This window comes from Bos indicus x Bos taurus, chromosome 8 (genome assembly GCF_003369695.1).
Source record: "Bos indicus x Bos taurus breed Angus x Brahman F1 hybrid chromosome 8, Bos_hybrid_MaternalHap_v2.0, whole genome shotgun sequence".
Taxonomy (NCBI): domain Eukaryota; kingdom Metazoa; phylum Chordata; class Mammalia; order Artiodactyla; family Bovidae; genus Bos; species Bos indicus x Bos taurus.
The window spans coordinates 59,334,124-59,348,971 of NC_040083.1; the positions used below are offsets into that span (position 1 = coordinate 59,334,124).

At 43.6% G+C, this 14,848-nt stretch overlaps 1 protein-coding gene across 7 annotated transcripts in view; it reads left to right on the forward strand.

The window, feature by feature from the left end:
* UNC13B (unc-13 homolog B) overlaps positions 1 to 14,848 on the forward strand; it is a 225,486-nt gene that overhangs the window by 196,986 nt on the left and 13,652 nt on the right. For all 7 annotated transcript variants that reach the window (XM_027549578.1, XM_027549579.1, XM_027549576.1 and 4 more), the window contains 9 exons: positions 501 to 670; positions 1,118 to 1,233; positions 1,577 to 1,740; positions 4,175 to 4,325; positions 5,707 to 5,775; positions 7,159 to 7,248; positions 7,593 to 7,721; positions 13,974 to 14,101; positions 14,737 to 14,822. In XM_027549578.1, coding sequence (XP_027405379.1) covers positions 501 to 670; positions 1,118 to 1,233; positions 1,577 to 1,740; positions 4,175 to 4,325; positions 5,707 to 5,775; positions 7,159 to 7,248; positions 7,593 to 7,721; positions 13,974 to 14,101; positions 14,737 to 14,822 — 1,103 coding nt within the window. The remainder of the gene's footprint in view (positions 1 to 500; positions 671 to 1,117; positions 1,234 to 1,576; positions 1,741 to 4,174; positions 4,326 to 5,706; positions 5,776 to 7,158; positions 7,249 to 7,592; positions 7,722 to 13,973; positions 14,102 to 14,736; positions 14,823 to 14,848) is intronic.

Genomic DNA, 14,848 nt, shown 5'->3' on the forward strand with positions numbered 1-14,848 from the left:
TGAGGGAGGTACCTGGCAAACTACCCCTCCAAAGCAAGCACCATAGAGAAAATGACAAGTCAAGTGGCTATTAAAGAATGATTAAAAAAAAGAAGACGAAGAAGGAGAATGAGAGAAGTTCACCAAGCGCATTCCCAGATATATGGGGATGTTAGGTAGAAAACTAAAGCAAATATGACCAGATGGGCTTACCATGAACATTTAACATCTTTATGGACTTCATACAGGACTCAGGGGAGGGAACTACCAACTGCTTCCTAGGGTTCTGTGGCATCTATCAGGCTGTTTTCTGTTGGGAGAGCTACCCAGGCTAAGGAGTGGAGAGCCATTTGCTCAGATAGCCCGACTCACTGGGGACTTGAGTACCAGTGTCCTGTGACTCCTTCTCTTCCTCTGTCAGCCTCAAGTGCAGCTGGTAGAGCTTTGGGAAGGAAGTGGAAGTCATAAGAGAGAGGGTTGCTGGGCCCGTCCATAACAGAACCTGCCTGACTCTCTTACAGTGAGTGCCACAACTCTTCTGACCGCATTAAGGTACGTGTGTGGGATGAGGATGATGACATCAAGTCACGAGTAAAGCAGCGGCTAAAGCGAGAGTCTGATGATTTCCTCGGCCAAACCATCATTGAGGTTCGAACACTGAGTGGCGAAATGGACGTCTGGTACAACTTGGGTGAGGAAGCAGGACCAGAGAAAGCTTCTGGGAAGGGAGAGCCTGACTGGAGAACCTGGGGAAAACCCTGTCTACCGAGTCCACTACTCAGTCCCCAGAGCATATACATCTCCATACAGAGCTTGCTTTCCCAACAGAGAACCCACCACAGATAGAGATGGGGACAGAGGCCTGGGGGTGTCTGGGGTGCACTCTAGATGAACATTTTTTCCATCTTTCAGAGAGTGAGATCTCACCCCTAGTGCCTTTAGCCCACCGGCCACTTCTTTTCTTCCACCCAGCCAGTTCTGGAGTATTTGTGAAGTATACGGTCACTGCAGTGAGTTCGGTTTGTTTGGTGAACACTTGTGTTGGTGCCCCCTTTCCTTTGGGTTAAGCCAGGATGGGAGCTGTCTGTGCTGTCTGCATTTGCATTGTGGTCAATCTCCAGTCTTCTTTCCTTCCTAGAGAAGAGGACAGACAAGTCAGCCGTCTCGGGGGCCATCCGACTGCAAATCAGCGTGGAGATCAAGGGAGAAGAGAAGGTAGCCCCATATCATGTGCAGTACACGTGTCTCCATGAGGTGAGCCAGCTCTTGGGAGACGGGGTGCCAGAACGCTAGGTTGGGAGGTGCCTTTGACAATAAGTAGGAAGGCTTGCTACTTGAAGTTCTGGAGCCCATTTTTATTTTATTCTTGGCTCACTGTGCGTGGCAGACAAGCCCAAGAAACAGTCCCAGCCTCGGTTCTCTTTTACTAACGCGAGAACAGACAACTGGGGCCATAGGAGTTACTGAGCAGTGACTCGAAGGACAGAATTTCTGTTGAACCCTATTCACACTCTCCTGGTCTTTACCAACAGGGTTTTTTCCTAATATATAGTTTAACTCTTTAATATCAATATATATTTTACTGTGTCTCCTATAGAACCTCTTCCATTACCTCACGGACATTCAGGGCAGCGGAGGAGTCCAGATCCCTGAGGCTCGAGGAGATGATGCATGGAAGGTGTACTTTGATGAGACTGCCCAGGAAATTGTGGATGAATTTGCCATGCGCTATGGCATTGAGTCCATATATCAGGCCATGACGTAAGGCTCCCCTGGGGCCCTGGGAAATGGCTACCAACTCTTGAAATAGCTAATGGAGGTACACTGATAGAGTGGACAGGTCCCTAGTCGGGTAGTAGGCAGTGATTCATTGCTATCCCTCTCTGAGCTGGGTGAGGTGGATCTGTACCCCAAGGCAGAGAGAGTAATGTATAAAGGGAGTGTGTTTATCAGTAACTCGGGGAGAGGGGAGTTGTCTGTCTACCCCAGAATTCACAGGGCATGGGTGTGTATACAAGAACAGACTTGCCCAGTCATCACAGGCCTGAGCATACAGGGTACACGTGCTATGACAGAAAGCCCCACCATGAGAACAGGTATAGGCTGTGTGTTGGAGGGGCTGCCACTAGAGCTCTGCACAGGAAACAACACTGGGTAAGCAGAAGGTAGCTAGTGCCCTGGCTGTGCTCTTGTATTTAGTTTGACTTAGTTCTTTGTATGTGTCATATGTTGTGCCACATGTTGAGAACACGAAGATGAATAAGGGGGCCTCTGTGTTTGGGGAACTTGGTGTAGCAGGAGAGCTGCTAAGCCGCTTCAGTTGTGTCCGACTCTATGCGACCCCCATAGACGGCAGCCCACCAGCCTCCTCTGTCCCTGGGATTCTCCAGGCAAGAACACTGGAGTTGGTTCCCATTTCCTTCTCCAATGCATGAAAGTGAAAAGTGAAAGTGAAGTTGCTCAGTCGTGTCTGACTCTTAGCAACCCCATGGACTGCAGCCTACCAGGCTCCTCCATCCATGGGATTCTCAAGGCAAGAATACTGGACAGACCAGTAAACAAACAATTGCATTATAATGTGATAAGTGCCATCAAGAAGTAATCACAGTGTATTATGAGAGCATCTAAATTTGAGGAGAGGCCTGTGAGGGAAGCTGTTGAAGAGCTGACACTTGAAATACAGAAAAGAGGGAAGGGCATTTCTGGTAGGATAGGTGCAGAGATGCTAAGATGCAACAGAGCATAGACTATTCAAAGAATTACAAGAAGTTTAGTCTAGATGGAGAAACATATTGAGGAATGAGGTTGGAGAATGGCCCCTCTGCCTTTCTTGCTTTCTTCCACTCCCTGGATGACTTCATTCAAGCCTATAACCTCAACTACTACTTTTGAGCTTAGGACTCCCAGATCTCTTTCTCCAGACCAGATCTTTTCCTGAGTTTCAGATCCATTTTGATTTGCTTTCTGGGTATTTCCACAGGCATTGCAAACTCAATATGATTCAAAATCCAAATCAACATTATCTCCAGCAAATCTGTCCTGTTCTTCCTGTATTTCCTATTTTAGTAAATGGAACAGTTTATTACACAGTTATCCAAACAGAAATTCAGATGTCAGCCTAAACTTTTTTTTCTTACTACCACCATCTAATCAGTCTCTGAAACCTCTAGATTCTACCTCCTAGAAATGTTTTTAATCTATCAGTATTGCTATAGCTCAGTAATAATGATAATAATAACAACAACTTCTATATACCATTTCCTTATGTGCCAGGCACTGGTCTAAGTAATTTATGAATGTTAACTCATTTCATCCCCAGGTCATTATTATTTCCATTTTGTAGGTAAAAAACAGGCATAACGAAGTTGAAATAATTTATCTAAGGTCCCTGAGTGGTGGAGCTGTGACTCAACCCTAGAATCTGGTTATTGGGTCTATGCTCTTAACCATTTCTTTGTTCCATTTGGTGCCTTGTTGCTTCTTTTCTGAGTGATTGCAATAACTCTTCAATTGGTCTTTCTGTCTTAGTCTTACCTCTCTCCAAGTTTTCTTTTCTGATTTTTACCATCAAGGTGACCTTTTTGAAAAACTAATCTGATCACAGTAAACCTCTGTTTAAAAAGTACCATACCATCTAGGATAAACTCCTTTTACTATCTGTTCTCTGTCTGCTGCTCCTCTGTCATTTCTTAGTATTTGTCTATCAAACACTTGAACAACGGCTATAAGGAAGGTTTCCCAAATGAATGACTTTCTCCATGAAGAGATTTGTTTTTGAAATACAGTTTCCCTTTGCCCGCATACTTCTCCAATGATTAATTCTTACTATCTTTTAAGACTTGTTTCAACCATCTCTTCTTTGAGAAGCCTTTTTTCTAGTCTATTCTAGCTCCCAGCCATTCTAATTTAGATGACCTTCGTGTATGTTCCCACAGAATTTTTGCATAGCATGCCTTAAGTTACTGACTTATTTTCTGACACTTGCCAGGCTATCACCTCTTTGGATTCTGGAACTTAGCGTAGGGCCTGGCACACAGTAGGTGTTCATTGAATGTATGTTTGAATAAATAAATTATGAAAATCTTTGTCTGCCAAGGTGATCATAAGCTTCATACACAAGAGTGGGATCTTTTGATTACTTGGCTTTTGCCACAAACCCTGAAGAGTCTTTGAGGCTGAAGACACTGTTTTTCAGGCATTTTGCATGTTTGTCATCCAAGTACATGTGTCCTGGTGTGCCAGCAGTGATGAGCACCTTACTGGCCAACATCAATGCCTACTATGCCCACACAACTGCCTCCACCAATGTCTCTGCATCTGATCGTTTTGCAGCCTCCAACTTTGGGGTGAGTGTCATGTTAAGACATGTTACCTGATTGTTATCAATTAACAAGCGTTTGATTTTTCAATTGGTACTGCAGAGCTGATATGCCTAAAAATTCAAATATATAGTGTCACCTAGATAGTGAACTTGTTTCCTTATGGGTATTTATTCTACCAGTAGACTCTCCTCAGCACCATGGTGGTTTGGTAGGGGCACAACGTGGGCTGAGGGAGAAGTCTCTGGGCCAAGAGCTTGGTTGAGTCACCATGTTCCTCAGCCCTGCAGGTTCACAAAGGAACCTTCTTATTATTCAGTCTCTCTCTGACAGATTCATACCACTTAAGTTCACATGGTCTGACGTCTAAGCGAGAATACCAGTACATACCTGAACTTAACCCTTTCTTAGTGTCTGGACTGTTTTCCTGATCCAGGGTATATCCTTTCCTGTTATTAAAGTATTTGAGAAGTTGAATCATTGCTTGTAATGTCACCTGATGTAAGTTCAATATAAACTGGATGGAATATTTCTGATCCACCACAAAGACTACTCTTTAGAGATAAAATTACTGATACTCCCAAATCAGTATCTCTAATCTCTGAGTGCTTTTCCTTGGTAGTAATCACTTTTTTGATGTTGATAGTCTTTCTGTAGAGGAATTAGTGTCATTGATTAAGCCAGTCAAATATCTATTCCTTTCTGTTTCTTCACAGTATCTATTTACTTAATATCTGATGCTATATAATATTATCAATATGTGAGTTCTAGGACCACTATACAAATAGCCTACAGGAACGTGATTCCGTATTTAATTATACTTTTATAAAAATAAAGTATCAAATAGTATTTGTTATTTATTTTGACATTTAAAATGTATAAACTAAGGGAAATGATGTGGAATGTGGTTCCACCTTCCAAATGTATCACCGATCACCTTCCAAATGTATCACTATTTCTCTTTCCCCTCCTCACTGCCAGGCTGTGGCTGTTTCACTGTTAAGAGCTATCCCAAGATAAGTTAGGACACCACAAACTCAGGAATAAGTTGGAGACTGTGTCTAGAGTTTCCTGAATTAGTTAGAGTCCCAGTGGGATGGAGATGCGCTGGTCATCTCCTCTTGATTTGTATTCAGTGCTGTTTCCAGTCCCAGAAATGTGTCTCCTCTTGTCAGTGTGGGAAGAGTCCCCAGTCTGAATGCTAAGAGATGGAACAGGAATGACCTATCCCACTTCTCCTTTGCGTGGTTTGTTGTTCTCTTCTTTGGCAAATACAAGACCTGATGTGACCTGATGTGTCCCCAACTCAGAGTTTTCTCCTCACCCTGAGATGGTGCTCTTTTTGCTACAGTCTGAGGGCTCAGGAACTGATCTTTTCTCTTCTCCATTATTTGTTTACCACCCTTAGAAAGAGAGATTTGTGAAACTTCTGGACCAGCTGCACAACTCACTGAGGATTGACCTCTCTACCTACAGGGTGAGTGAAGACATGGCTGTGGGGTGGGATGAAGGATAATATCAAGGTCAGTCTAGAGAGACTATGGGCCAATCACAACTATAAAAATTGAAGGCAAGGAAAATTAGTCCTTTTCATCACATCTGAGTATGGCCAACATCACTGACACCTGTGGGTCTTCCAACTCCAGGGCCCATGCAGTGTTTAAACAGTAGCAGGTGTGGTTGCTGTTTATAGATAGTTGGCTTTCTAACCCCACACATGTCACTCTACCGAACTCTCTGATGATATTCCCATCAGGGAGTCTCCTAAGGATAATCTCTTCCAGAAATGCCCTTTAAAACATAGATAGTTACATTTTCTTGTTGTGTCTTGCCATATTCTCCTCATTTTCTAGGCAAGGTGTGCGGATCTGGCTAAGGGAAGAGAGAGTAGCTTGGCTTGGGCAAGTAATGTGTAGCAGATATGTCCATTTCTAGAATGGAGAGAGGACAGAGATATAGCAGGAAGGTGAGTGTCTAGATCAGGACAGGGAAATGGGCAGTTTTTTTGTTCTTCCTAAGTTAGGCCGCCTTAGAATGACTTCATTACTTGCTTTAAAGTGTTGTGAATTTCCAGAACAGGCAATATACCCACATTAAAAAGTAAGTATAAAACAACCTCAAAGTCAAGAAGTGCAATTTTAATTATCTGCACCTTCAGTGCCCTCCATTTGCACGAATAATGGAGAGTTGACTGTATATCTTGTGTTTGGCATATAAGTAGCCTTTTGAAGGTTTAAAAAAAGCAACCCTTAAAATGGAGAGTGGTGCAGCATCTTCCTTAAGCTCTCTTTGGCAGCTTCTCCCTAAAACTCATGCCAAAAGGAAAGAAAGATCCTAAGGTGGAAAGATCCTAAGGAACTCACTCCAAAAGCAGTTCTGCTCAGAGCTTTGCCATCTGCTGGCTCCAGAATGGTAGAGTAACCAAGACCCACTGTACAGAAAGTATACGTCCTGGATCCCAGTCTTTTCTATGGTGTGGCTCCACTTATATTCCATGATATACAGTTAGATTGTAACTTCTGAAGAATTCATTGTTTGGGTGTAAGACTCTTCACCCAAGAAAAAAGTGTGTGTGCGTGTGTGTGAATGTCTGTATGTTTATTTGTGCAAATACTCACACGTTGCATGGGAAGTAGGGTTGGGGGTAGGACATGTTGCTTTCTGGGCCTGGGGTTATTAACACCTGCTTTTGGCAAGGGCCTGAGTCCATGGAAAAGAGAGATATGTAGTCTTACAGCATTTTTGTTCTGCTTCACTAGGAAAGATCCCTATGGGTGGTCCTTAGGTGATCCCTTGCTTTTGGCAGGGAAGGCTTTCATATTCTTCTGTTCCTCTCTTACATTTTCTTGATTTGCAACAGAATAATTTCCCTGCTGGGAGCCCTGAGCGACTTCAGGACTTAAAGTCCACAGTGGATTTGCTGACCAGCATTACTTTCTTCCGAATGAAGGTAAGAGATGAATTTGGGCTGGGTGGTGCTAGGCTGGGGACCTGGCCCCAGGACATGGAAGCCAAGAATCATTGAGTATATAGTCTAAGGCTATAGGATCCATCACCTCTAAACCTATATTTCCATATATCTGTTCCTGAGTTACTTCCAAGAAGATCATGGATCAAGAAGGATGGACTAGGTAGTTCTCTCCATCAGCTGTGCTGACAATTTCATCTCAGGGCAAGGTCCAGGGACCTTGAGAAGGATGAAGGAATCTGGGATAATTTGGGGGCACTTCTAGGAAGAGATCTCACTCAGGTCAGCAGGACCCTGGACCCATATTTTTTTAAATTAATTGGCAGGTGCAAGAACTTCAGAGCCCTCCAAGAGCCAGCCAGGTAGTAAAAGATTGTGTGAAGGCCTGTTTGAACTCAACATATGAGTATATCTTCAACAACTGCCATGACTTGTACAGCCGCCAGTACCAGCTGGTAAGAGGATCGGGCTCAGGTGGGGCCAGCTGTCAGTGGTTCTTGAAGCCTCAGCTTTCTTTCGTATGATTGTGGTGGAAGGGAGCTCAGGAAAAGTCCTTGATGTTCTCAGGAGTGAGTGGGTTGTGGAGTGGGGACCATCTAGATCATGTGAGACATTTGTAGATGGATAGGAACCATTGGACAAGATGTTACATAACTGAGTTGAACAGAAACAGCAACAATAAATTTTACTTTGGTATTGAAGAAAGGGACCTAAATTTGAACTCAGTTCAGGGAGTGAGTAGGTGAATTCTTAGTCCTTCCTAGAGTCTGCTTTCCCCCTGAGGTTAATTTTATTCTGACTCATGTAAACACCTCTGTGTTCCAGGCTCCCTTCCCCTGAGATCTGAGCTACTGGAGCCTTTGTTAAGCTTGCCGCACTCAAGGCTTCGTCATCCATCAACACATTCTCTCTGTTAGGGAAAGATACCGTTTTTAGCTTTTATCTTTCAGTTATACAGGAGTCTGTCTAAATACCTGGTCTCTATTCTCTATCTCTTCCCTAGTGGCTCAGTTGGTAAAGAGTCTACCTGAAATGAGGGAGACCCACATTCAATCCCTGACTTGGGAAGATTCCCTGGAGAAGGAAATGACAACCCACTCTGCTATTCTTGGACAGAAGAGCCTTTTGGCTTCAGTCTGTGGGGTCACAAAGAGGAATCGGACCTAGTTTTAGATAAATCTAGACTTTGAAAGAGGCCTTATAAACCATTCAAGGACTTTCTTTAGCCTTTTTATTTTGCTGTTTTTTGTGTTTTTTTTTTAACTTTCTCTCATTCTTATTTTCTCATTATTTGTACTGAAGTAAACCCTCAGTGAAAGTGAAAATCACTCAGTCGTATCCAACTCTTTGTGACCCCATATATAGAGTCCATGGAATTCTCCAGGCCAGAAGGTAGCCTTTTTCTTCTCCAGGGGATCTTCCCAACCCAGAGATCGAGCCCAGGTCTCTCATGTTGCAGGCAGATTCTTTACCAGCTGAGCCACAAGGGAAGCCCAAGAACTCTGGAGTGGGTAGGCAATCCCTTCTCCAGCAGATCTTCCTGACCCAGGAGTCAAACTGGGGTCTCCTGTATTGTAGGTGGATTTTCTACCAACTGAGCTCTCAGGGATGCCCCAAGTAAACCCTTGGTGTCTTTCATTTCCCTCTACTGACCTTCAGTCCTTGATTCATTCATCTATCTGTTCTTTGAACAAGGTCAAGCCCTAGGGATATAATCTGCATCTCACTTGCATTTATCTCTTCTCTTTTTGATAAAAGCCATTCTAACAAATAGGAGGTGATATCTCATTGATTTGCATTTCCCTAATGATTCAGTTCAGTTCAATTCAGTTGCTCAGTCCTGTCCGACTCTTTGCAACACCATGGACTGCGGCACGCCAGGCTTCCCTGTCCATCACCAACTCCCAGAGCTTCCTCAAACTTGTGTCCATTGAGTGGGTGATGCCATCCAACCATCTCATCCTCTGTCATCCTTTCCTCCTCCCTCCCTCAATCATTCCCAGCTTCAGGGTCTTTACCAATGAGTCAGTTCTTCACATCAGGTAGCCAAAGTATTGGAGTTTCAGCTTCAGAATCAGTCCTTCTAATGAACATTCAGGACTGATTTCCTTTAGGATGCACTGGTTGGATGTCCTTGTAGTCCAAGCGACTCTCAAGAGTTTTCTCCAACAACACAGTTCAAAAGCATCAATCCTTCAGTGCTCAGCTTTCTTTATAGTCCAACTCTCACAACCATATATGACTACTGGAAAAACCATAGCTTTGACTAGACAGACCTTTGTTGGCAAAGTAATGTCTCTGCTTTTTAATATGCTGCCTAGGTTGGTCATAACTTTTCTTAAAAGGAGCAAGCGTCTTTTAATTTCATGGCTGCAGTCACAATCTGCAGTGATTTTGGAGCCCAAAAAAATAAAATCTGTCACCATTTCCATTGTTTCCCCATCTATTTGCCATGAAGTGATGGGACCAGATGCCATGATCTTAGTTTTCTGAATGTTGAGTTTTAAGCCAACTTTTTCACTCTCCCCTTTCACTTTCATCAAGAGGCTCTTTAGTTCTTCTTCACTTTCTGCCATAAGAGTGGTGTCATCTGCATATCTGAGGTTATTGATATTTCTCCCAGCAATCTTGATTCCAGCTTGTGCTTCTTCCAGCCCAGCATTTCTCATGATGTACTCTGGATATAAGTTAAATAAGCAGGGTGACAATATACAATTACAGCCTTGACGTACTCCTTTCCCGATTTGGACCCAGTGTGTTGTTCCATGTTCAGTTCTAACTGTTGCTTCTTGACCTGCATACAGATTTCTCAGGAGGCAGGTCAGGTAGTCTGGTATTCCCATCTCTTGAAGAATTTTCCTCAGTTTGTTGTGATCTACACAGTCAAAAGCTTTGGCATAGTCAATAAAACAGAAGTAGATGTTTTTCTGGAACTCTCTTGCTTTTTCGATGATCCAGTGGATTATAGCAATTTGATCTCTGGTTCCTCTGCCTTTTCTAAATCCAGCAGGAACATCTGGAAGTACTCAGTTCACGTATTGTTGAACCTGGAGTGGAGAATTTTAAGCATTACTTTGTTAGCATGTGAGATGAGTGCCATTGTGCAGAGGTTTGAGCACTCTTTGGCATTGTCTTTCTTGGAGATTGGAATAAAAACTGACTTTTTCCAATCCTGTGGCCACTGCTGAGTTTTCTAAATTTACTGGCATATTGAGTGCAGCACTTTCACAGCATCATCTTTTAAGATGTGAAATAGTTCAACTGGAATGCTGTCACCTCCACTAGCTTTGTTCATAATGATTCTTCCTAAGGCCCACTTGACTTCACATTCCAGGATGTCTGGCTCTAGGTGAGTGATCACACCATTGTGATTATCTGGGTCATGAAGATCTTTTTTGTATAGTTTTTCTGTGAAGAGGAACTAAAAAGCCTCTTGATGAAAGTGAAAGTGGAGAGTGAAAAAGTTGGCTTAAAGCTCAACATTCAGAAAACAAAGATCATGGCACCTGGTCCCATCACTTCATGGCACATAGATGGGGAAACAGTGGAAACAGTGTCAGACCTTATTTTTGGGGGCTCCAAAATCACTGCAGATGGTGACTGCAGCCATGAAATTAAAAGACGCTTACTCCTTGGAAGGAAAGTTATGACCAACCTAGACAGCATATTCAAAAGCAGAGACATTATTTTGCCAACAAAGGTCCATCTAGCCAAGGCTGTAATTTTTCCAGTGGTCATATATGGATGTGAGAGTTGGACTGTGAAGAGAGCTGAATGCCAAAGAACTGATGCTTTTGAACTGTGGTGTTGGAGAAGACTCTTGAGAGTCCCTTGGACTGCAAGGAGATCCAACCAGTCCATTCTAAAGGAGATCAGCCCTGCGATTTCTTTGGAAGGAATGATGCTAAAGCTGAAACTCCAGTACTTTGGCCACTTCATGCGAAGAGTTGACTCATTGGAAAAGACTCGGATGCTGGGAGGGATTGGGGGCAGGAGGAAAAGGGGATGACAGAGAATGAGATGGCTGGATGGCATCACTGACTCGATGGACATGAGTCTGAGTGAAATCTGAGAGTTGGTGATGGACAGTGAGGCCTGGTGTGCTGCGATTCATGGGGTCACAAAGAGTCGGACATGACTGAACGACTGAACTGAACTGAACTCTGTATTCTTGCCACCTCTTCTTAATATCTTCTGCTTCTGTTAGGTCCATACCATTTCTGTCCTTTATCGAGCCCATCTTTGCATGAAATGTTCCCTTGGTATCTTGAATTTTCTTGAAGAGATCTCTAATCTTTCTCATTCTATTGTTTTTCTCTATTTGTTTGCGTTTATCACTGAGGAAGGCTTTCTTATCTCTCCTTGCTATTCTTTGGAACTCTGCATTCAATGGGTATATCTTTCCTTTTCTCCTTTGCCTTTTGCTTCTCTTCTTTTCACAGCTTTTTGTAAGGCCTCTTCAGACAACCATTTTGCCTTTTTTGCATTTCTTTTTCCTGGGGATGGTCTTGATCACTGCCTCCTATACAATGTCATGAACCTCCATCCATAGTTCTTCAAGCAGTCTATCAGATCTAATCCCTTGAATCTATTTATCACTTCCACTGTATAATCATAAGTTATTTGATTTAGGTCATACCTGAATGGTCTAGTGGTTTTCCCTACTTTCTTCAATTTCAGTCTGAATTTGGCAATGAGGAGTTCATCATTTGAGCCACAGGCTGTTCCCGGTCTTGTTTTTGCTGACTGTATAGAGCTTCTCCATCTTTGGCTGCAAAGAATATAATCAGTCTGATTTCCGTATTGACCATCTGATGATATCCATGTGTAGAGTCTTCTCTTGTGTTGTTAGAAGAGGGTGTTTGCTATGACCAGTGCGTTCTCTTGGCAAAACTCTATTAGCCTTTGCCCTGCTTCATTCTGTACTCCAAGGCCAAATTTGCCTGTTATTCCAGGTATTTCTTGACTTCCTACTTTTGCATTCCAGTCCCCTATAATGAAAAGGACATCTTTTTTGGGTGTTAGTTCTAGAAGGTCTTGTAGGTATTCACAGAACCGTTCAACTATAGCTTCTTCAGCATTACTGGTTGGGGCATCGACTTGGATTACTGTGATACTGAATGGTTTGCCTTGGAAACGAACAGAGGTCATTCTGTCATTTTTGAGATTGCATCCAAGTACTGCATTTCAGACTCTTGTTGACTATGATGGCTACTCCATTTCTTCTAAGGGATTCTTGCCCACAGAAGTAGATATAATGGTCATGAGTTAAATTCACCCATTCCAGTCCATTTTAGTTCACTGATTCCTAAATTGTTGATGTTCACTCTTGCCGTCTTCTGTTTGACCACTTCCAATTTGCCTTCATTCATGGACCTAACATTCCACGTTCCTATGCAATATTGCTCTTTACAGAATCGGACTTTACTTCCATTACCAGTCACATCCACATCCCTAATGATTGGTGATATTGAAAACCTCTCCTTGTACTTGTTGGGCATTGGTGTATTTCCTTTGGAGAGATGTCTGTTTAAGTCTTCTTCCCATTTTTTTGTCAGATTGGGGTTTTTTTGTTTGTTTTGTTTTTTGCTATTGAGTTGTTTGAGTTCCTTATCTATTTTGGGAATTAACCCCTTATCAGATAGGTGGTTTACAAATACTTTCCACCCTCTGTAGGTTGTCTTTTTATTTTGTTGATTGTTTCTTCTGCTGTGTAGAAACCTTTTAGTTTGATATAGTCTTACTTTTTGATTTTTGATTTTGTTTTCATATCCAAAGTGACCATCAGGGAGCTTTTCCCATGTTTTTTTCCCTAGGAGTTTTATGGTTTCAGGTCTTACATTTAAGTCCTTAATCCATTTTGAGTTAGAGTACTGGAGTGGGTTGCCATTTCCTTCTCCAGGGGATCTTCCTGACCCAGGGATCAAACCCGGGTCTCCTGCATTGTAGACAGATGCTTTACCCTCTGAGCTACATGCCCTCTGCATAAGATATGGGTCCAATTTCATTCTTTTGCTTGTGGATATCCAGTTTTCCCAACATCATTTATTGAAGAGACTATCCTTTCCACATTGAATATTCTTGGCTTCCCAAGGCTTTTTCTTATCCAGCTGGGCAAATAACTTCCAAATGCAGTTCTTCCCCCTAATGACTTTCAGGGGGCTAAGGGAAGTTTTGCTTCCCTGAGGGCTGGGCCAGCCTGCATGCTGGATCTGTTCTGTAGCTCCTGTAGAACTTGAAGGAACTTCTCAGAGCTGAGATGTACTTGTGTGTGGTGGGGCAGTGGGTGATGTTAGAGGAGGGCCACCACTAGAATAAAAGAACTGCCAATGGGGATCACATGGAACTAGACCCATTTAGACTGAAGGGGCTGTTTACTTCAACCAGGAATTCACTATGCTCTTAGCTACTGGGAGAAGAAGGAAGGGGGACAGGCATCTTTATGTCTCCTGGACTGATCAAGCTTATTAGAGCAATGCTCTGGAGCTTGGGAGAGAAGTTCTCAGAGACAGATTCTTTCTGTCCAAGGACCTCCCAGTGGTCACCGCTCTGTAGAATGGGTGGTGGTGTCTTGTGGAAGACAGGGTATAAGAAAGGAAGGGTGCCTGATTCTAAAGGAAGGGGCATGGTGTGGGGAAGGGGGAGAGGAAGACTCTCCATATTCTCCTCTGACTCTCACTATCTATCACCATCTTCTCGGGAATAAGAATCAGGAGCTGCCTCCAGAAGAACAGGGGCCCAGCATTAGGAACCTGGATTTCTGGCCCAAACTCATCACACTCATTGTGTCAATCATAGAGGAAGATAAGAATTCCTACACCCTCGTTCTGAACCAGTAAGTATCACCTCACTTGGCCTTTCTGTTTGGTGGTTGGTTTGTCCACCTGTCTAACAGCCTCTTTCTTTCCTGTCTCTGTGTGTTCACAGTGCCACCTCTTCCTCCTGTTCGTCCATCTGTCCCTCTGTCCCTTGTATCTGTCTGGGTGACTGTTTCTGGAGACAGTTGTGGAAACATAATGAGGGGCCCCGCCCCGACTGAACCAGCCTCCCTGGAGAGAGAGACCTCTGGGAGTGGCTGCCCTAGGAGTCCCTGGGGATCCAGAGACCAGGCGTGTATGTGTCCGTCCACTGTGAATAAAGAGGGCCTTCTGATGCCCAACTTCTTGCTTCTTCTGCCCTAGCTTATTTAGCCTGGGCTTGTCTTTCAGCCTCAACCCTTCTCCTCCTGGCCAGAGTTCCCTGCCTTCTAGGCATCATCTCCCCTAGGGCCACCTTGCCTGAGGGGATCTTCTGCTCCAATGTGTCCCTCTGCCTACCACTGGCCCTGGGTCCTTATTCTACAGTTGGAGCCTAGCCCTATTTCCTAGGCTTCTCCTCTCTTCAATCTGACCTCCAAGAACTAGTCCTATTGGCCTTAGAATTAATCAAATGCCTCTGCCTTGTTCTCTGACTATGTCTTCCATCATCCAGGTTTCCCCAGGAGTTGAATGTGGGAAAAGTCAGCGCAGAAGTGATGTGGCAACTCTTTGCCCAAGACATGAAATATGCACTGGAGGGTAAGGCATGGCAGTGGGCTGCAAAC